This window comes from Aphis gossypii, chromosome 3 (genome assembly GCF_020184175.1).
Source record: "Aphis gossypii isolate Hap1 chromosome 3, ASM2018417v2, whole genome shotgun sequence".
Classification (NCBI taxonomy): Eukaryota; Metazoa; Arthropoda; class Insecta; order Hemiptera; family Aphididae; genus Aphis; species Aphis gossypii.
This window is the reverse complement of record NC_065532.1, coordinates 14,054,660-14,079,381: the sequence shown is the minus strand read 5'-3', so window position 1 is coordinate 14,079,381 and position 24,722 is coordinate 14,054,660. Positions and strand designations below refer to the sequence as shown.

Genomic DNA, 24,722 nt, shown 5'->3' with positions numbered 1-24,722 from the left:
GTCAACACGCGAATACACCGCACAATACGGTTATTACTATATTAGTGAGGGATAATATATATATTTGTCTCTTGAACTTTATATTATAGTGGGTTACTATTGCGTGCATTTGACTTTTGATTGTCTTATAAGTTGTTACTTATATGAAGTCAATATCTTTGTTATAGGAAATAATATAAGTGTTAGCTATCAATTTAACTTCTTAAACTAAACGGTAAATTGTCGTTCTGTTTAATTTATATACACTATAAGTTAAGTCATAAAATAATCCTAAAATATTACATAACTAATGTAATTTTACCAATTATGTTAATCGACTGTGTTGTACTGTAGATATTTTCTTCTTATTTTCTACGTTTTCATGTTTTTTTTTTTTTATTATTATTATTATTGGCTCGATTCCACATTTAGATTTTTTTTGGAATAAAATAATAATAAATATTTTATCGGACAATCGCAGTAATTCATACTCGTGATTATTATCGTATCTAATAACTCAAAATACCTAACCTATAATAATAAATAATAATAATAATCCCGACACGTTCGCTTGCATAGTTATACTATTTTAAGACAACACACGGTCAAAATAAATAACTTATCTCGTATTGTGTAGTATACACAATTTTGGGTAAATTTAAACGAGTAAATATTGGAAGTAATATGCAAAAAAAAATATTTATATTTATCGAACGATCATCATGTTATATTGCTCCTGCAGGTTGGTTCCTATACTTATCGTACAACGGCAGAAAAATACGGTTATGTCTGCCGTTGCACCGTTATAATATCGGAATATACAGAAGATCACTTACCGATGACGGACAAGTTGTACCGGAAACTCTTGGTGGCGGAATTTCGGAAATCCACACGACATCTATACACGCCCTCGTCGTTCCGCTGCACTTCATCCACCAATAGACATGCCGGATCTGTAACTGTCCGGAAGGAGGCACGGTTGCCGAACACATCCGGCGCTGAATAATGGTGTGCTTGATCCAGCGGCATGCCTCTAACGTCAAAACTGCAAATATAAAATAATTTAGTCACGCTGTCAGCCAAATGCACGAGATAATGTCGTGTTATAATATTTATATATATTCGTTTGGGTTTGGGGTGTTTGTATTTGATCTTCGTCACCGAAACGGACACCGGAACGTGAGTGTATTAGTTTCAAACAGGTATATCAATGGCGGTGTCGATGTCCGTTCGTCGAAAATATATAATATCTGACCCCTGTATACCGGTAAAATGTTATAATAACGAAATGGAAATAAGAATAATCGAAACAAAATACGCGGTACTACTCGTATAAATGTTATATTTTAATCCGTTTAAACAACAAACATTATATTGTAATATACATTTTCCACGTCACGTACATTTTAAAATTTACATCGATCAATCGATTAATAGTTATATTATATTTACCTAAAAATATTTAAAACAAATAAATTTATGCTTTTACTCCATTCCGTTAGAAATTATTAGGGAGATGTATAACGGTGTTGTAGAGATATGGATACCTGCCATTTTATTTGTTTCTATTTCGTGAAATACTGTCAATTAAACATCATATAAATATATTAGCATCTAAATAATTTGAAAACAAAACTATACAATTATTCAAAACGAATATTCTACATTAAAACTTTTTAAGATTTTATGCTTGTTGACGTTGTTATGAATAAAATGTACAATGACAAAATTATACGGATTTATAATTAGTTCATTTAAATTCACCTTAAAATGTATAATGTATTAATAACAGATTTGCCTGGGGAGATGCCTGGAATTTTATACTCAATGATAATCAAATAAGTTGACAAAGAGCATTATAATAACGTAGATAATTACGTTTAAGATTGTATTTGCTAGTATGTTTGCATGTTGCGTCACATAAACCAAGTATCTCGTGATTAAAATATTTTTTTTTTGTAATGTTCAATAATTAAAACATTATAAATTAATGTAAATTAATCTAAATTTACAAGCAAAAAAATTCTCCCATATAAAAATATTTCTTCTTTTCTTTACTCGACGGTCCCTGTAGAACCTGAGCTGCCACAAGTAATTCTCTTCACCTTTCCTTATTCAATGCTAGGTCAACTGATACATTTCTTTCCAATATTTGAATATCGTTCTCTACCACCTATTTTCATCGTATTGGTCTTTCCTTATGTATGGTATTCGTTAGTACTTTCCTTATGATATAATTATTGGTTCTTTATACACGCCAAAACTATTTCGTTTTTTTAATTTTTAGACATGATACAATACCGAGTTTGTCATATAGTCGGTATAGGTCATCATAATTTCTTCTTTCGAACGTTTCTGACTCTGTATTGTATATTAGAACAACAACTTTTCTGAGTATTTTTCATTTGAACATTGCCAGACTGTTGTTATCGCATTTCGTTAAAGACCATGTTTCACATTCATAAGTAATTACAAAATTAATAATATAATTGCAAACAATAATAATAATTAGAGACATTCGCGCGTGTATACAAGCCTTAAAAACTGCAGATGAGTATATAAACAAGGTACAGTTAGGTACTGGTTAAAGCATTTTTCTAGCGAAATTAAGGTGAGTTATACTCCGAATCAACAAATGCATATCTTATTTCAGAGATTTGTGTTTAAAATAAATATTGAAAGTGATTTACTACAATTATTAAAACTGTCTTCTATGTTTGTATAGGTACATTGTCTGGATAGCAATATTTGAGTTTTATATTATTACCAGCAAAAATAATTTTACATTTTAAAATAATTCGTAAAATAAAAAAACTGGAAACTCGGTCTACGTATGCTGTATAGTGTGGGTGTTGGATATACCGGAATGTAATTGAGAATTGAGTAACGGATAATAATGGATAATAATAATAATACTATAATGGATATATATATTCAAATCGAATTTAATCATCGCATTCCAAAAAAAACACTCTGAGCGGAGATGATCTGTCAGCATATATTTCTAAGAATATATTATTATATATTTATATTATAGTAATAGTATAAAAATTGAATATAGTTTTGACAAAAAAACAATCACATTCAATGTAATATAATGATCACTGGTATAACATGACTTAAACATATATCTAAATATAATTTTTTTTAATTTAATAGTATACGTATAAAGTGCCTAGTGGTTAAAATTGTCTAGTCTTTACAAATAATATGTATTATATGAATTACAAATATTCCCAATGTCTTTATAAAAAAACTATTAAAATAAGTTTTAAGATAAAATATAGTATTGTTATAGAATAAAAAACATGCATCATTGTAAAAACAATACATACCATCATGGTTATACTCAGAATATAAAATGGAAGCTAACTATCAAAATGTATTACAGAAAAATAATAAAACCATTGAATTATCCAATATTGCATAAAGAAAAACTCGTCTCATATCTTATTTTCTACTTTATTATATATAACTATACTTATTCAATATTAAAAAATGGTTCAGCATGAACCATGAACTACATACACCGATACAAAAGATACGGTTGACAACGCAAATGCAATTTCACGACGTAAACCATTATTGGTTTGCTTTCAACTCTTAACCTATTTTTAAAAATCTCCGATCATTTACTAAATTCATGAAATATATAATATAAAACGAAGTGTACTTACTTTGCATTGATATTATTCTACCTATACGATTAGGGTTTTATGCAACGCATATAATTGTACAGACTGTGGAAATTTTACGATAGCATTTAACATGCAATACACGCTGGTCGTGTTAATCTTTTAGAAAACTTTGACGGTAAGTATAGACGATTATTTTTATAGAAAAAAAAAATCACGACCATCGCAACACTCTAGAGTATACAATGGAATCTTAAAAGTGTATATCGAAAACGTTTTGTTTGTGAGTTGGCGAATTCTCGCAACTTCGAACCATCGGGACTCGAAAGTTTATCACCACCCAGCGAGTTGTAGACCAAACCGCGGCGAAAACGGTAAGTAAACAATATACCTATGACTTTTAGATTTGATTTACGGTAATTTCATTACCATAGAATTATGGTCGGGTGTGTATATAGTAACCACTAACCACACGCGAACGTCGAAAACCATTTCCTATACCTACCTGCAGCAATCGCAGCCGTACAAATCGCACGCGGCCGACTACCATATATTATCGCTATGTAATAAAATATTATATTGTACACAAGACCGGGGAGAGAGTGTCGCGGACGGCGACGGGGCCCGTTAAACAAACAGTCGTATAATCCGGACCATTGGTTGTCTTTCCGTACGGAATTTAATTGAATTCTCCGCTCCGCGTCCTCGTGCATCAACTCGGTACGAGTGAGACTGCACGTCACACAGTGCAGTATAATATAGGCGGTGGATTTCCGCGAATTTTTTCCAAGCCGGACGGGGGAGTGGGACGAGAAAAGATTACGAACCCGAGAGTGGTACGTATAGTCGTAAATTTCCAGGCCAATTAACAGATAAACCGGATAGCGTTGGGTTTTGCATGTTAATATCGTCGTCGGGCGTTAATAATTGGCCTAGTATATAGTATATTATTATTAATATATATGTGTATGTGTGTGTGTGTGTGTATGTGTGTAGCTATATGTATATATATCTAGTGTACACGGTGTAGGGTTATAGTTGCTTCGAGACCGCGGGAAGGGTTGTGTCTCGGGGATTCGGGTTTTTTACGCCCGTTGCTCTCGCCGCCGTCCGCCACTGCTGTACATAATAATAATAATAATGTAGCTATATTATAGCGATTATATATTATTATAAATTATTGTATCTCGTTCCATTACAACTGCATCACTATTATACCGACAGCGCAGCGGATGGTCCGAAATGTCGGTTTTTAATTTCCCTACCCGCCTGCGGGATGGCACAGACCTACAGTGAAGATGCGTATTATTATAGGTGGGTACTGTTATTTATTTGAAACCTATATGGGATACAAATATTTTCCTCTTGCTTTTTTTACTACGAAAGTATTTCATCTAATAATATATACGACAACGTGTCTTTCTTTCTTGTTTTCCTCTGAATCGGAGAATGTATAATATAGCGTTAGGTCTATATACGAATTATAACGATGTTTGCTGAAGTCGTATGCTGATTTTAAGGGACTTTTAACGGCGGAAATCGATTAACTGACCGAGAAAAATATTCAAAAACGTACCGTAACCGACTCCATCATATGGGTCAAGATAGATAAAACGTAGATGGCACTTGATAAAAATGTAAGTACTACTTGTGGTAAATGAAATGAAAAACGATCGGAATAACAATAAATAGTAAATACCTACGTCATATTATTAAAGATGCTAGTCGGAATTGTAAGAATACGTAAAATTTATCGTATTTCACATCCAACCGAATCGAAATCCAATGTGACGTTCCGAACGTCACGTTGAATCCGAATCAGTTAGCTGTTCACGTAACGAACATCCTTCATCCCTTTCAAAATACGGAACGTGAGGATAGTATAAGTATCATAAATGAGGTAGGAGGTAGGTACTTGCTATTGAATTTTTATCAAATGTGAAATATTTTCACATATTATGTATTACTCGTAGAATTCTAAATTTAATAATATTTAGTGTAATCAATTATTAAAACAAATAATAATAATAATATTAATGATAGGAATCTATTACATAATTGTAATCCTTAAAAAAATTATACATTGCTATAAACTATGTCATAATAATTGTGTATATTGTATGTTTCAATAACTTAAATAGTGTTGTATTATATGTATGAATATTTTATAAAAGATGTTAGTACGTAAGAAATAAGTTAAGAAAAACTATAGATAATAAGTAAAACAGTAAAATTCAATAAGTTAAGCAATAGTTAATTATTCACAGAAATAGGTTAAAATAACAATTGTGCAATTCGGTACCAGTAAACTTTATATTACAGTTAGCATAGTAAGCAAGATATAATAATAAGAAATGTAAATAAATTTGTTTAATAATTTACTAATCGGGTTAAAATAACAATTACACAATAATCATAGTATCTATAATTGTAAATTTAACGTAGTAATAGAAAAATGTAGAACAATCGATAGTAATTCGATTGTAAGTGTAATATATAAGTGAGATGGCTAAGACAGCAAAGGTAGTCAGTGGTGGTGATCGTGTGACTCGATCACCACCGGACGTCGTGTTCAAACTTCAAATAAAGTATTTTGCGTTATTTTGTGTTTAACTTTATTTTGGTATACGTCCGAGTAATCGGCGTATACGACAATAGTTAGTTATAATTTCAAGTTTAAATTTTAAACATTTTAAGAATTATTATCTACAAAATCGTCAAAATCCTAACTTCAAACGTCCATGGAAAATTATTATGAATTTCTGCTATGTCTATAACTAGCTTAAAAAGAGTCAAAACATATTAAAAATTATTAATACGACTCGTAAAAAATTTTATCTTAAATATTTGAAAAAAATAATAAAGATTATCTGTTTTTAAATTACATCAAAATAGGAAAATCTTTATTGTAAAAAATTGATTTTAGGTAAACATTTACGATTTTTTCATACCTTTTTCTCTTAATAATAATTTTTAAATGTCTTGGAAATTTTCGATTTTGACCTCTTAACATTACTAACTAAATCCAATTTTTTAATCTTTTAAGTTGAAGATCAAAGCATTTTTTTCTATTATAAAACGTGTACACGTACAGACAAACAAAAAAAAAAAAAAATAAAACAAATAAATAACACACATCGTTGTAAAATCAATACCTTCATCGCTCCACGCAGAATCTAAAAAATAATGAATACTTGTACTAGCTCTTTTAACGGTTGAAAATGATTTATTTTTATTTTAATGTCACATCTGACATTCGACATTCGTCCTAAAAGGTTGTCACAATATTATTGTGTTTTAATGTTCGTACCTATGCACGGCTTTATATTTAATGTATATATAAATACATACAATTAATATCACATCACTTTGTTTCCCGTGGGTTGTGAAAGTACTGTCAAAAGCGCATATTATAATATACGTCCTACTTATTATATAGGTACGTACACACACTATATGCATGTGCACGAAACAACTTCGGAGCTGCCCCCTTTACGGAGCAGGACTGAGGGGGGTGGAGAAAAAATATAGTGCGCGTTACTTCGAATATCGCTGCTGTCACGATGACGTATCCGTGTTTTTTTTTATCATCAGCTATACGATTCGTTGTCGTTACAATACACTGGTTTTTTTGGTTAAAAAAAAAAACTTCAAAAACGTTCAAATTCACCAGAAAAGTCACTGCGGTAACGTGATATTCTATAAAAAAAAAAAAAAACAATCGGCCGGCATAATAGTGCGTTTTACACATATTGTAACATAGAGCACTAAATACATTTGTGCAATCGGCCATATGCGGTTGTGGTTTTTCCGACTAAACATTTTAAGTTCGACCGAGCGGGTACCGAGCCGCCGCCGCGCTTATTGTAATAATATCACAATGTCGTATGATTTAATATAATATAATATAATGCGCGTGCAATAATATACGTATACCTATGTACATTATGTGCGAATTGAAACAAGCGCAGTACAGAGACAATAATATAATAATGGTCGAATTCCTTAATATTTTATCCGGCGCAGAAAGGCTTTACAAGCGGTACCATATTATAATAAATCATGGGATTTGGTGTGCACAGACCGTATATTAATAAACACCTCATTGTAGTTTTTCTTTTGTTCTGTTAATCATTGTTAAGCACACATACACGAGCGCGAGCACGTACACATCTATATCACGTGCATTTGATATGTACATATAAACATATAAATTACGATATAAATATATAATATTTATGTGTGTATTATATTATTTGTGCGAGAATGCGTGAGATGGAAATATTGTCGTTGGCGCCGAAAAAAAAAAACATCCTATGTGGAAAATAATGTCAAATTGAAGTTTCAGTAACCAACCCCCCACCCTGCCCACAACGACAAAATAAAAAACATTACAAACGGATTCAGAAAACAAAACATTAACATCGATATGATAAAAATTCAAAAGTATTATATCAATCTTTTATAATTAATGAAATACAAACTACATCTTGAATCCCTCGAAAACAAGCCCACGCATAACCTGACTATCAAATGTTATATAATATCTTCTATAACCCACGTAACATGTAATAAAATATTTAAAACACACATGATTGAAAAAAGAATTTATACTACGTAACACTTGTTTTAAAATTTAAAACCTATTTTTTTTTTTAGTCAATAACGTATGTAATGCATTTTTAAAAAAATGAATGTAATAGAAAGCCACTTCGTTAGTTGACAACTCATTAGCGTTGAATACATTATACACAATATGACTTATTAAAACTTATCGATATTAAAATAAAATAAATGTAATGTTAGATATTCTAGAATAACATGAATAAAAAAAATATATTAGTGTGTACGATCGTAAATCATAATTCAAAAATTAATATATTATATCGTGACACTGTTTAGTATACGATTTCTGCAAACGTATGATTTAATGTTTATGCATCCGTTATTATAGCGTTATATGGGGAAAAAAAGGCTTGTTAGTGTAATTAAAAAACATTGAAATGAACATTAATTCAATATGAAATTGAATAGGTATTGATACAGAACAATAAGACCAATTGATTTTTTTTTTACTGTTTGGCGTCATAAAAATTAACGACCGTCCAACAGACCTTCGTAAGGTTAGGTTTTCATGTATAGAAGGGTTCGGTGATAAATTAAAAACAAACAACTATAATTTGCAAAAAAATAAAATAAAATTATCGATTTTGAAGTAATATAAAAATCTAATATAAAAAGCGAAAATAAAAATAATTGTGACACTGTAATTGAGGAAAGCAATGACTTTGACAGTTCTGGCAGAAGGTACGACAGGGACAATTTAAAAAAAAAAAGGTGGGAAAAATTGATGACGAGAAAAGTTTTTCATAAAAAGAAAAATAATGAATTTTAATAAAAAAATATTTGCGAATTTCTGCTTTATATGTGAACTATAATAATATATTATGAAAACTGGGGTTTTGTTGTTTAAATTAATGCAAATGATTATTATCAGCTGATATCCGTTTTAATTTGGCAAACATCTGACAGTTTTCTATCTCGTGTTTTCTAATTAAACATACTACGTTGTTGGATCTAAATGGATGAAAACGATTCATCTCGAAAAACATTTATTCGGTACGAGTTAAGCTGTAACTAACAAGATAATCCATTTAACGCTATCCGCCATTTTTTATTCTTGTGCTAATTTAATAGTCGTGCGTTTTTTTTTTCCACTCCGATATCCTAATTCTCATTAATAGGGGAAAAACGGCTTCAATAAAATGTTTACTAAATACTTATGCAGACAGTTCTGCATAATATCTATATTCTATACATTTTATCAGAACGATAATAAGATGGCAGTTTTGTTTTGAAAAACGATATAACAATCTATACAAAATAATAATAAAATATGATAATAGTTATTTATACGTAAAAATGATAAAACCTATAACCTATTGTACGATTTAAGTTTAAATTATTTCTTAATTTTCATATGCGTAACTAGAAAAATCATAAAAAAAAAAAAATCACATAAATCACTATTTGACTAATTTTGTTTCAGTTTTATCGGGCACATTGATAGCTAGGTATAGGTATAGTTGCATAATCGCATAATAGTATAACTTTTTTAATTTCATAATAATGTTACGGCTTTCTAAGAAGGTCGTATTCGTGCGTTACCGTAGAAATCAGAAAACACTAAAAAAAACAATAAAACTATACGAAATGTTTTATAGCAATTAATTAAATGATTTACAGAAAAAACTGCTAATATAACGAAAAATGGTATATAACAAATTAGAGTTAAACGAGTTCTGAGTAAATGATAAAATGCACTTGAAAATAACGTAAAAAATTTGAGTTTGAATGAAACACGAGTACACCTGTAGTAGGTATATAGCGAATAATTTGCGTTAATAAAAAAATGATTACACGGAAGTGTGTTCGGAGAATGTAATAATACTTTGTCAAAAATAATAATGTCGTTCGTCGTTATGTAATATATTATTATAATTCAACAGTGATGACAATAAATTAAAGTCAGTCTGGCAGCAGCAGTGCGGTGTGCGTGTGGGTGTGTGTATAATACGTAGTAGTACCTACTACTGCAGCAGCGGAAAACAATTTGTGCATTAAACGCGCACAAAGGTCGAACACGCGTGTGTGGTGTGCGCACGAGAGTGTATACCATACGTATATATACATGTGTACGTTGTGTGTGGAACTAATTTCATAACGGTTTGTCGGGCATGTTTGGGGCATTTCAATTACTGCACCAGTTTGTACGGTGAAAATAATAATAAGAAAGACCTTTTAAAAGACCGTTTTCGTATATATATATATATATATATATATAGTGAGTGTACCGGTGAATATAATTTCGTCGACACATAAAATAAGACCCTCGCCCGAAAGAAGAAAAAACAAAAATAAAAATACCTAACGCGACTCGCGCGTGGGATATAGGTGATGTATACCGTATATAGGTGCACCCACTCACCTCCCCGCCGGCGCCGGTCAACAAACACCACAACGCTACCGTCGGTATTTCGCGTATAGACTAAGTATATATATATGTGTGTGTACACACACACCGGCAGCCGTTATTAAATGAATTAGAATAACGTTTCGGTTCATTGGATTTGACGGGGGGTCCGGCCGACCTTTGTCGAATAATACCATAGCCAACAGCGACTTTCCGCCCATTCGCATTCCGCCGGAATGCACGCGAAGGGTTCGGCAATGGGTCCGTCCTCGCCGAAATGCCTCAACCCCTGCGAATAAATGTGCGAACGCGGCGACCTCGCGATGTTATCACGAAACGTTTCTTTCGGGGTCCCCTCACACTTCATATAATAATAACAATAATAATATCAATATGTACCTTTATATAATATATATATAGACGTTGTATTGACTCCTTTTCTTTTAATAGTATTTGTTTTTTTTTTTTTTTTTTTTACCACCGCGGACAGTGTAGGCATTGGGCGTAGACGTATTATTAATATACACTGATAAGCGTCAAATTTATTTCATTTTTAACGCAGTGTATAATGATAATTAATGTCGATAAAATATTATGTAAATTTAGTGTCATTTATTTATTCACTTACACCCCTGACGGCCGATGGTGAAGTAATAATTCTATGTTATAAAACGTCACGATTTGTCATGAAAATTACTAAAATAACTAATTTAATTGAATACTCATACGATTAGTATTATAGTTCCTCTCAGGTGTTTTTTTACAAACTCGGTGAAAAATGTAATTTTGCATTTAACTATCTAACATAGGTACTTCATAAGTTTTTCTATTTTTATGAAATATTATTTTCATTTTTCTAGTATAAGAGCAGATAAAGTAATATAATATTTATTAGCATATGCAATTAATAGAAATTCTGTAATTTAATATAATATTATGTTATTCATTATTTATTTTATTTTAATAATGTATAACGTGGATAAAGCCTTTTATAGACAGCTGATATTTACAATTTATAAAACGATTAATAGTTAATGAATAGTATTAAATAACGTCATAATATGCACAAATATTTAATATAATCAATAGTCATAATTTGTTTTTTAAGTTCGTTCGATAATTATTCATGTCACTTACAGGAGAAATGTGTAAAAGAACTTGGTAATTGGTATTTAACTGCAAAACATTGGAGTTAAATAAAAGTGAGAGTTAAGTAAGAGAATCTATTTTACAGTTTAAATTTAATGTGAATATTATCTTACTAGTGTTTAGTATGATTTGTATTTTTTATACGATTTCGAATAACTAACTATATATTTTAATGAAATTTATATTTAATTACTTGACTGTAATTAATAATTTCATCATACGATTTAAATACATTGAGCTATAATCTATAATATCTATACACACGCTTGGTGTAAATCGGTCAGTAAAATTTACAATATTACATTATGTAATAGGTATAGTTAATAATATCGGGTTAAAATGTTAATATGCGCAAATACGTTTTTCTTTTTTGTTTATATAAAATAACAAGACTCTTATACACGCTTTGCAGACACCTGAAGCAGTTGTGCAAGTAATGGAATCATATGGTGATATAACAGTCCACCGCAGTGTGCGATACTCTTTGTTATCATATTATAATATTAAATCATTAAAACGCTAAGTGCTCTGCACTCCACCGCGTCCGGCGACGGTATTGGCGGAACATGTCGTTTATGCTTCGCGGGCGGAGAATATCGCGCGGAGGTCTCGGTAACTGCGCGAAATATATATACGCCGCATCGCACTTCCGGACAATGCGAACACGTCGTATTTATACGAACAAAACTTATAAACAGAGAACAGTTCCAGTCTATAACTTACCTGCACGCGCACACGCACACAACACATACTCGCAGGTCGCCTCTGGTTTCCGGAAAAGGAGCGGGTGGGCGCCTCACACACGCCACAACGCGCGGCGGATAACAGGCGAATAGATCGGTGTGTCTGTGTGTGTGTGTATGTGTGTGTGTGTGTTTGCGTGTTACCTATGGCATAGAGTTCGCAAAGTGCGTTGTTCACTTCCGACGAATTAAATTCACCAGGAGCAGCGTCTGGCCGAGACACTTACCCCATATCCGTTCCCGCCGAGTAATTCAATAATTGCACCGAACGCTTTCATCGTCGTTCGAAAAAGATGTTGTTTAATATATATTATTATACCTCGCCAATTATCGTGTTTGTCAACAATTTTGATAAAGCGCGCGTGTTCGGCCAAACGTTTGAAATTCAAAAAATTATATTCTACCTCGTGTTATTGTTATTATAATATACCACACATATCTACTAGTAATGTATATACATTAGTTTTATGTTAAAATAAATATATCCTTCAATCTTAACAATAATATAAGAAATATTCAGTCACTGATTAACGCGACGTGTAAATTACGAAATAGACACAACGTAGGTACACCGACGCGTAACCGTGATAAAACTATCGACGAAAAAGAAAGATTTCGGTAAAAGGTAAATCTAATCGAATAAAACCTGCAAACACGACTGTCGCAACTTTAGAGTAACTATATCAACAATGCAAGGTCAACAGGGCCAGAAAGTTTTAACGCACTGGCCCAAATGAAATTGGAATAAAAATCCCGATCATAGGTTTGTTCATTGTATATAGTAAATGAAGCGCACATAAATTGTACGAAATCAATTCTATACGAAATAAGACTACCAAACTAATATCAGAATTAAAAATATGTGATAACGTAACCGAATAGGGATAAGACAATATTGTATTTGTAGCATGGTTCAGTACCAAATGTCTCAATAATAAAATACTGCCGGCTGAAAACATATTTGATTCAATAATTTTAAAATAATCTAAAAAATGTTATTTGTTTTGCGGGTAACATGAACGTCTTATTGAAACTGATGATTCTGTATATCAGAGTTAATTTTAAAATAAACCGAAATTATTGTCTTGGTCATTTGTTGGACATTGTTATGTGAAGTTTTTACAATTTATTTTACGTTTGTTAAAAGTTATGAGCAATTTTCTAAAAAACTCCTTAGAAATTTAACACATTCATGGTAACAGTCAAAACTTTGTCAACACTTCAAATACCATCCAAAATTATTCGTAACAGTTTGTTGAATATTTTTGAAAATGTAAAACCATTTATTGAAATTTGATTTATTTCATATGTATTTTTGAAAAAGCACTGATTAGTTTTAACTTCACATCAACAATCAACTTATTCTCAAAGTTATTATTATTTATAATTTTAAAGAACAATTTATTCTAAATTATAATTTATACATTCAATCAATATTTATTAATTTGTATTATTTAAAGCTGATGTATTGAATTTTTTGAATTAGAAAAAAAATTAAAAATATGAAATTCTTCAAATTATAATGCAAATAATATCCACCAACATTTCTTACAATAATTAAACAGCCAATTAATAAAAGATACAAAATGCACCAATAAGTATACAATACAGACATTAACAAATATAATATATAGATATACAAAATAATGATATGAAAAGTAGTTTTTTAGAGATACTTCTTCAATCATACATAAATAGAAGACATTTTTCCTAAAAATTTTCATGGATATTTGGTTGAACTACGCTACAAAGTTACATTATTTTCTTCTTTTACGAAATAAGATTTTCTCAATACTAATATCATCGATTTTAGTCTGTCTGCAACATCGATTAACGTATTTTTTTTAAGTAACGAAAGAGCATTACATGCAATGATGCTATGCATTTATTTTTCATTTATTTATTGTTACCTATAATATAGTCGTGTATTTCAAATAAGGTTTATATAAAAATATGTATATTGTGAAAGCCTTTGACTTCAATAAGTCAACTTTAACTCCGTAAATAGCAAATGGCTTTACAAAACTATATGCATATTAAATTTATACCTAAAACTTATTTATACCGCGTAACCGATGTGTATTTACACACAAAACGATATTCTTGTTATTATATTATACATAACATCACGAAAATTCCAATGAATCGATGTTAAATAAAACCAAAAACTCACATTAATATTACATTATAAATTTGAAAAAACTTTAAGTGACTTTTCGGTAATATATATGTATATATTATATAAAATATATGTAAACTCCTAATAGCTTTTTCATGCAAAATCAACATTAAAAAAAATTATAAGACAGTAAGCGAGATGCCAAGATGTAAATCCATATTCCATACAAAATAATATAGATATTTATAAAATCTACTGGTTCACTACTACTACCTTTACAATTCAATATCAATTTAAAGTGCCGATAGTAATAAGTATCAACATTTTGTGAATATATTTTATTTTCTTGAATTTGATGAATTTTGTTAAAATTTGAGCTTTAAATGCATATAAAAATAATGGTTTATATGTCTATTTAATAATTTAAAATATTTATAAACTATTATAGAAACGTTTATTTTTGCCTATCAAGTTTTTTGATCTAGCAAAAAATATTACATCGACATTTATAAAATAATACTTTGAAATGCCTATAAATAATTTCTAAATAATCTAAATATTTAGAGAATTAAACCGTATGTAAAAAATGTTAATAAAAACGTTTGGTTTCTCCAGACGCAAAACACACACATCATTGTAAAATCAATACACTTTTCATTCCACATCTAATTTAAAATACATATAGATAACATTTCTTATAAATTGTATTTTAAAGTTATTAGCTTTTAAAATAGTGTCATTTGGATTAAAATATGCTGCCAAACCTTTCAACGATTTTGCAGCTTTAGAAATCCCCTTTTTATTTGCAAATATATATAGTAGCAGTACAGCATATATCCTGGAAGGGTGAAAATTAATTTTCTAACCATTGAATTCGATTGAGTAAGGTAATGGATCGACTTCATAGACACTGGAGAAATCACACCACTAGACTTCATAGAAGACAGACTGCGAATATTGTGATTTACAGTGAATGAAAATGGTAGTAAATAGGGCTTTAGTTTATTCATCGAAACAATAATCCGACATAATATGACGAAAATTGGTATAAGTTTATAAGCATATAATATAGTAGATCGAGTGTGAAGATACAGGTAGATGAATCCATTTTGTAATTTATAATTACGCTATGAATACTATGGATATTTTATTTATGTGATTCTGATTAGTGATTACATGGAATTATCTTCGGCAAACTACTAATTAAACCCATTAGTGAACACTTTATTCTGCAGTCGTTGCTTTGTGGAGTTAAACATTTATACCTAGTAATAGGAGCTATGTGGTAAATTATTCGAGTTAGGTAGTATTCCTATATATATATATAATTATATTAAATATAAATTTATTTAGGAAATTATACCCAAATCCACCTAACAATGGTAATTTAGCAACTGGCATCACCGACTAATCGATCAATATTATTCTTCCTTTTTCTAAAATGAAGTTTGATAAAATTCAACTTGAGAATGATGCCAATCAGTGGCTAATAAATTGTAGTTATATATCCAAAAACGAAATTCAGGGTTTTTGAAGTTTCTCCCATCTGTAATTATATATGATCACTCATCACTATCAAACCTACGTCAATATTTTTAAGACAATATGCAAACATATTATTACTATTCCTATAATAGATTATCATTATAATTGTAAAATTTACCCATACGTTTTACTATGAGCTCATTTAAAGTGCGAAAATAATATTAAAAAAAAACTGAAAAATATCTTATTTTTTTGTCAAAAACCACTCTCAAAAATAAAAATTAAAGCATTATTTCTGCATTAAATTAGTGTCTTTTACACTCACACACACACAAAAACAAATAATACTATAAAATCGATAAATTCTCATTCCACTGAGTATTTAAAATATTTAATATCTAATGAATTCTTTAAAATCATCAATCAACACTTAAAACACATTTATTTATTTTTTGTCAGCTAACAGATTCTAAAATCGACCCCAATAATAATGAGTGTAATGAATACCCAATTAAAAATGTAACATTTTTTTATAACAGTATAGACCCAAAAACTGAATAAATTATTCAGTCCTTCATCGTATTATAATATACTCTGGTCAGAAATTTATTGGGCTTTTGAATATATTAACCAATCTGTTAAGATTTCACCATAAAAATGGATTCGATTGAATTCAATTTGTCAATAATGTCATCATAACAGGAATACGAAATGCTGATCGCGAGCAAAAGCAAGATGAGAAACATTGGCTGTGTTTCAAGAGAACGTATTATATTTTATCAACCTGCCAAATCCTCAGGGTTCGGTGAATTACTCAGACCACTGCGATTGCTTTTTCGAGTGTTTTCCGATTTTCTCATCACCCCTAACTCGGAAGCTATTGAATGCGACGACCACTAGTGGAAGTATGGGTAGAAACACGACCAGGGTTGCGGTTGAACTAGAATAGTAGTTACTATAGTGTTATATAATACTATCCCGCTCTATTTGTCCGGTGAACTTTATTTTTCTTCCCATCGTCAAAAGAGTTTTCACTCGAATGACTAACCGGACGCCTTCCAATTATGCGTATATATTGAATATAGAACCAAGAAAGAAAGAGGTAAAAAAAAAAAGAAACTATTCTCTGCTTAGGATTGCATCGCGGAGAAAAATAATACAACAACATTACACTTGTGAAACATAGCACCGTGAAACTCGGAGTTATACGAGACAAGAATTATATTATAATAATTTTAGATGACAGGTGAAACACGACATGTTATCTACTTGATAATATTACGATCAGAAAGCACGCGAACTTGTCAACGGTATATAATATAATTAATAATATTATTTACCACGAACAGTGATCCTCTACACCGCATGACAACGTTTATAACATTATCAAGCAGTGGGAAAGGTAGTCATGAGTGTGTCGTCTAGATTGAGAAAAGCATAAAGCTTTAAATGTGTTTAACAATTAAAAAAAAATTAAAAACAGTGAAATTTCGTATTCTGTCGAATTTTGGTTTCTGTATATTATTATTATATAGTTGGCCCGAATAATGTCGCTGTGGAAAATCATGCGTAAAAGGACGATAAGGACGCGACAACTAAATAATAATTGTTGAAGATGGGTTGTACATGGTCAGTCCTTGCAGTACTCCTCAACGATCCTATATTGTTACCTGACAACGCGTATTTGAATTTATTTAAGTGTTGCATTGTCTGCGGATGGGATACGAACTCAAGTAAAGCTTGAAATGTGTAAAAAAAAACTGAAAACCGAAAACTTACTGCAATTTCATACATAGGTCATGTCACACCGCCACCATGATTCTACCAACAAAATCGAAATATAATATTATGCATACGCGACAATATATTATTATCTTCTTCGTTTTTTAGTATGATTATGTCGGTCCATTGCTCGAATCATTTACGATAATAAATATAAATGAGCTCGATACGTCCAGCCCCGTAACTTAATAATATTATATGCTGACCTCGAGACACTGTATGTGGTGCGAACCCAATTCTATATTTTTCGAAGACGTCGATGATAACATTTTATATTCTGCTCAAAGGGGAGGAAAAAATCTTACGTGGCCATACATTTTGTTTGGTCATGACGCCCCTAAAATGCACCCTAAATCTGACGTTATCCGGTGATAATCGCAGCTATTACTGATATAATATATTTGCCTCTTTTCAATCGTTGCATTTTATAATATCACACCGACTATAATAGTAATAATAATAATATGATGGTAATAATCGACCGTAATATCATATTCTTTCGTGAATCGTCGCACCGCTATACTGATTATTTTTCGAGTCCGATAATTTGTATGATAAATTATTTTTTTCAACATTCCTGTCATTTTATATAATATTTCTAAGAGATGAAAAATTATTCACTCGAAATAATTGCATACACGAAAAAGTATGGAAAAAATCCGACTTTGCGAAAATAATCATCGAACGTTTTATTTAAAATACAAACTATACAATGTAGGTTCTACCACTTAATCTTGTAGTGCTCTTCTTATGTAACACGACGAAGTGGTATACGAATAATCATGATAATAACATTCAAAGTTTTTTATTTCGGCAAAAAGAACGATTCGTTACGTTATCAGAATCATGAAAAATTATTTATATTCATACGCGGTACACGTAGAAGAGAGCAATTAAATTAACTTATCAAAAATGGCGCTCTTAATTAGTGAGAACCGTCGTTATTTAAACTAAGTTAAAAATGATTTTTATGACTTAGTTCTACATATCAATATCAGCTATGTTAATATAATGTGTACAAAAAAAAAAAATTAAATAAAAAAAATAATAGGTGTATCGATGAAGTTTTTTCGACTTTCATTATGTGCTCGTATAAAACACACACCATTACTAACATATTATGGAGCTAATTCTCTTTTTTATCGGCGTGTTACATTATATTCTGTAATACAATATTATACGTATTAGATACATTAAAGTCATCAGATAGTCAATCAACACACTGGATATAATGAATAAATAACACATATTATAATAAACAAATCAATCTAAATTATAACGAAAAAAAATAATATTAATATTATATTACTTTATCAGTTTCACGTCGTTGCATAAGAATAATTTATTAAGCTAACGCGGAATATTGATAAAACCGATATTACGGGATTAAAATAGAATATGCCATTGCGATATACGTTCGACACTAATCATTTAAACATTTACTTAATAACTAATAAGTGTAATAACTGATTTACGGTGTACGAATCCATATTATGGCATTAAATGAAAGACAAATCGGTTATATATATTTTTATTTCGTCGAGTTATTTCATTGTTGAGCATAAATGAAACAACTTCGAGTATTTTATGCTTGTGCACTTTTGCGGTAAAGAGTAGGTACTAAATATTATGTGTGTATAATTTATGGATAATACCAATACATTATCTTTTACATATTCAACGTATTATTATGCAGGAATTTAAAACACAGTTTGGAATACGAACAGAAAACTATTTGCATACGATGGAATCTCACGGTTATAATTATCGACTAACGCATATTATACATGTGATGTTGTTTAAGATAAATTTCAGTGTGAATATTAAAACATGCGTTTTGAATTTCTGATGAAATATATAATAAAAGGGTTGGCGTTGTTTTCAGGGAAATGAAGTAGCGGAAACCGCGAAATACACGGTCTGCTGTATTGACACGAAGTTATTATAATGGAAAATCGCATATTATTTGAGTACACATTTTTAAAAAAAGATAGCGATATAATATTTTTTTTAAAAAAAGCTTGAACTATTCTTTAATGCGTATTTTAATAGTTGATATAAGGTAACCTATTTATTTTATTATTTCCACAACGATGTCATAATAATTTTAAAATATTATATTGATCAAACTATAAAAAAATATGTATATTTTTATCAATATGCTTTTATAAACCACTGTTGAGAGTATGAAATGTTCAAACGAGTGAACGAATTGAAAACTTATGAATTGTTACATTAAATGTACCTACCTGATCTAAATGCGATAACCAAACTATTGTAGTTATACGATAAAATATAATAGTTGCTATTTAATATAATATAATATTTGAATAGCAATAATGGATAGAGCTAACGAATTTATTGTTAAGTTATCCACGGAGTAGTTTACTAGTACTTAGGTAAATCTTAATGATAACGTCCATGGATTTTCTGGAGCTTAAATTGCCAAGAACCATCAGCTTAAACATTGTTCTTAACTATAGATTTTTACATCGAATTAACTTATGTGCAAAGTTTAATCTCATAAAACTCTAGGGAACGATTGTATTTATGAATTTGAATTATCTTGTTTGAGATAAATTAGGTTCGTAATATTGTCATTTTTATTTTCTAATAACTCAGAGAAATTTGTTGCATTTTAATTCCCGTAGTTTTTTTTTTTATTTTATTAATGTATTAAATAATCTAGTATATTTTTTATAATTAACTTGAACTATAGCAATTTTCGAAACATATTACTCTCATAATATAAATGATTTGTAGAACACTATCTTATAATGTCATTGTAATTTGGACTAAAGTTAATTTATTAATGTTACAATATATATGTATAATGAGTATAAATAATTGAAACTAAAGGATACTTTAATAAATTTAAATAAGTTTCGTTCTATGTTTAGCAACTAAATTAATGTTTCCGATATTATTGCGATCTCCGTATACAATAATAACTGCTATTGTACAGACATTAATGTTAATTTAACTGGAAATTCTAAGTAAATCATAAACAAACTGGAAACAGTTGTTTTCGAATTTAGATTTCGTATTAAATAGGTATACTGCTGTATTGTATGTGTTTATAGGTATTATGGCTTGTGAAATCTAGTTTGAAACTTCAATTTACTTCTAAAATTAATTGCAAACACGAATATGTATCAAAATAATAATATACGAATGATATGTTAGACGATAAATAGGTATATAGTCATAATGTATGACTTGCATATATAGCTCCCAAATTTAAAGTAGGTACCTATACATAATAATATGTTTTTATGCAACACGCATACATTATACCGCATTAACCTGACCTAGTGAGGTGGAAAAGGTCAGTATGCGCTGGAAAATGGAGTCTTAGAAAGATTATAAACATTGGGGTTTGTGTGCGTGTGTGGTACCAGCGTTCCAAACCAGAAATCAATCTTGGCCCGTAAAGTGATTGACGTAGTACCCAGGTCGTGAAAACAAAAACAAGATGGATGATCGGGGCCGTTGCGTTGACACGGGACTGCGCGGAGCAGTGTTGATCGAGGAAAGAGGTGGGAAAGCGAATGTACGCAAAGCCAACAAACGAGTCCCTTTCACACCTCTAGCGAAACCGAAAGGACCCCGGGGACGAAAATAGTATGTACGCGGTGTGTGTGTGTGTATGTATGTGTGTGTGTGTGTAGTGAAGAACAAGTAGCAAGTGGAAGGCAAATTGGAAAACCTTTTTGCTTCACTCATACACACACATCCACTACCCTTGAGGGACAGCCATTAATGGTGTATGGAGCGTTAGAACACATATTGGTAACAATTTTAAAACGTTATCGTTAGAAGTGTGTCTATACTTTGTTGTTGTGTTTTACGAAACGTGTCATTACATGTCAAGACGGAAACAGAGAACGAAACTTGAAAACACCTCCAACTTCATTTCACGATTTTTCGCCCTGAGTTATAATATGTCTTATACATATTTCGTTTCAGACATTTTATATTAATCGGTATTTATGATATAATATAATATGTATAGGTACAAACGTGACGTCAAGCCCGAAGGTGTAAAATTCGATAAAAAGTGAATATACGTCAGAAAAAAATATTTCAAAATAACTTTTTTTTTATTTCTATTCCTATTAAATTACTCAAACACAATCGAGAGAAAAAAGTATATAAATTAAGATATAATAATATGATAAAATATTATTATTTTTAGTTTAGTTTTACCTTATGAATTATTTGTACAAGTATCAAGTACTAACGTCATATTTTTACAGTTATTATGATTTTGAATCATTTGTATACATAAATAATATATTATGTATTCTATCTAAAAATAATTTTATCAAACATATATGTCACATCAAATTATATGTATATTATACTTATTTATACATCGCAAAAACAAAAAAAAAACAAAAGTCAACTGTATAAAATATGGCTGTAAAAAATTACATTCAATACTATTATGTTATTATAAGCTTTTAGAAAATATTGATATTATTGAATTGCTGACTTAATATAGTTCCCAGGGATTATTTTTCAAACTTTATTAATTTATCCTTTTATACCATTAAGTAAAATAACACGATGAGCGATCAATCTTTTATTTGATAGCAAAAAGACTTTTTATATTTTACGCTAAATCATTGCAGCATAATTACTCGTTTTTTTTTTACTTTTTTTTGTTGAAAATACTCATTAGTTTTAATTAAATTTACTCAATTTTATTAATCTGACAGAAAATTTAGCTTTGAAACTGAAAACCTGTTAATTACTTTTACTAACTATAAAGAATATTTTAGTTGTACACGTTTCATAAGGGTACTCAGAACTAATAGAATCATAAAGAATAACTGTAAACCATTCAATAATCACCGATTTGTTACATATTATTATCAAAAATAACAAATATTTATTTTAAGATCTTATTTTTTACTAAATAAAGTGGTTTTCTATAAAGTTTAAAGATCAAATAGTTTATCAGAAATATTTTAGTGTGCAATTCGTAAAAAAATATCTGATTAGAAATTGTTTTATTATTTATTATATTTATAGACTTTCTATTGCAATCAACGATGCTCATACATTTTTATAATTTAAATGTTGGTAAATTTTATACAAATTATGGGAGGGTTACTATGATTTTTAAATTATTACTTATGTAAAATATTAGTTACATCTGTTATATACATACTTATATATATACTACTCATGTTATATATTATTAAAATAAAATGATTAACGATTTTCGATTAATAACTATTCGAAAAAAATCCATTTTCCAAAAACCTACTAGGTAAATAAAACTATATTTTAATTATTCATATTTCAGGTAGTTACGAGTTATTAATAAAACAAATACAGTCACTTTTCTATGTATTATTATACGCCTAATAAATTCTGTTTTATCTAAACATTTTTTATACTATGAAACGATTTTTAGTAACGAACAATAATAATATACACAATTTATTATGTATGAAATGATTGCATCTGCAATAGAAAAACTAATTCCATGTTGACATCACTAGAGGATATGGCATATACAAATATGATGTTATCTCAACAGCTTATGTAACATAAAATTTGGAAGACTCGGGACCCTATTGCGCTACGATACTTCGCTTTCGCTTCAGTATAATAATATGAGAACGGTAAAAATGTGTATCAATTTCCGGTATACGCAGTGAAAATGATATTATTCGCCTATATTTTTGAGCCCTAATAATATTAATATTTGATTAAATGGAGATTGGTCTCAACACTACTGTATTCAAACATAAAAACAAACAGCATAAAATGTTACGGGACGACTTCTGCGAGACTAGATAAAATGCATGGTAATACGCGTGACATTATATTATATTTATATTATTATAGTAATATACGTTTATGATTGTTTAGGTTTATACATATTAAGCCAATGAAAAACGATTTTAATATCATAATAAAAATTAAAACATAAGTCAAAGTCAAATAAATGATGTCATTTTTTTATTTTTATAATTTTTATATTGTAATGTAGTATAATATATTATATAATTTATATTATTTTGATATTTTTTTAATACATTTAGACATTTAGCCCATGATAATACGTCGTAAATATTATAAGTTTTTTGACGGTTTTTTCGATTAATGTCAATAAAAACTTTGTATAATAACTTGAGTTACATCTTATATTTTTGCAGAACAATAATTTTTCATAAATATAAATATTATAATTTTATTTTAATAATATAATTACAATATATTTCGTTTTACTACACCAACTATCTAAGTATTCATTTTTATTTAAATAAATTTTACTCTGCAGAAATATAATGTAAATTAATTTAAAGATAGATACAACAATATTAGTAGCTCTAGTTGCATTTATATGTAATATCATTTGAACTACTAAACGAAACATAATACAATCTGATCGATGACTTGCTCATCTCAATGCATAACGCAGACATTATCAATAAATTATTGTTTGATTGAACTACAATTTATAAACATTTACGGTTATAATAGCTTTTTATAATAATATTAATTGTTTTACGTATTTATAAATGTAACTACACTTAATATGCTCCCTAGCTGTGAGTTATTTAGACACACGGATGATTCCTTCCGTGGATAATTGCGGTAGGATACCATACTCACAAATATAAATTAAATACTGTTACCAAATTCACGGTCCAGTTAGGTAGGTACATCCGACTCTAATTCGAATTTCCACTTGGTTTCCACGACAATTTGCCAACATCACATAATATAGCATTTAAAATTCTCACATACCATAAGTATGCACGATTATCAAGTGAAATTATTTTTGAATATTCAACAAAACAAGCGAATGTAATGTGAATAGTGGAATACAATAT

At 29.6% G+C, this 24,722-nt stretch overlaps 1 protein-coding gene across 4 annotated transcripts in view; it reads right to left on the bottom strand.

Annotated features, from left to right (window-relative positions):
* LOC114130276 (B-cell receptor CD22-like) overlaps nucleotides 1-24,722 on the bottom strand; it is a 332,047-nt gene that overhangs the window by 158,480 nt on the left and 148,845 nt on the right. For 3 of the 4 annotated variants that reach the window (XM_050204078.1, XM_050204079.1, XM_050204080.1), the window contains exon 3: nucleotides 816-1,024. In XM_050204078.1, coding sequence (XP_050060035.1) covers nucleotides 816-1,024 — 209 coding nt within the window. Of the gene's footprint in view, nucleotides 1-815; nucleotides 1,025-7,155; nucleotides 7,268-24,722 lie in introns of those variants that run through there. The other variant, XM_050204081.1, reaches the window with a different exon arrangement.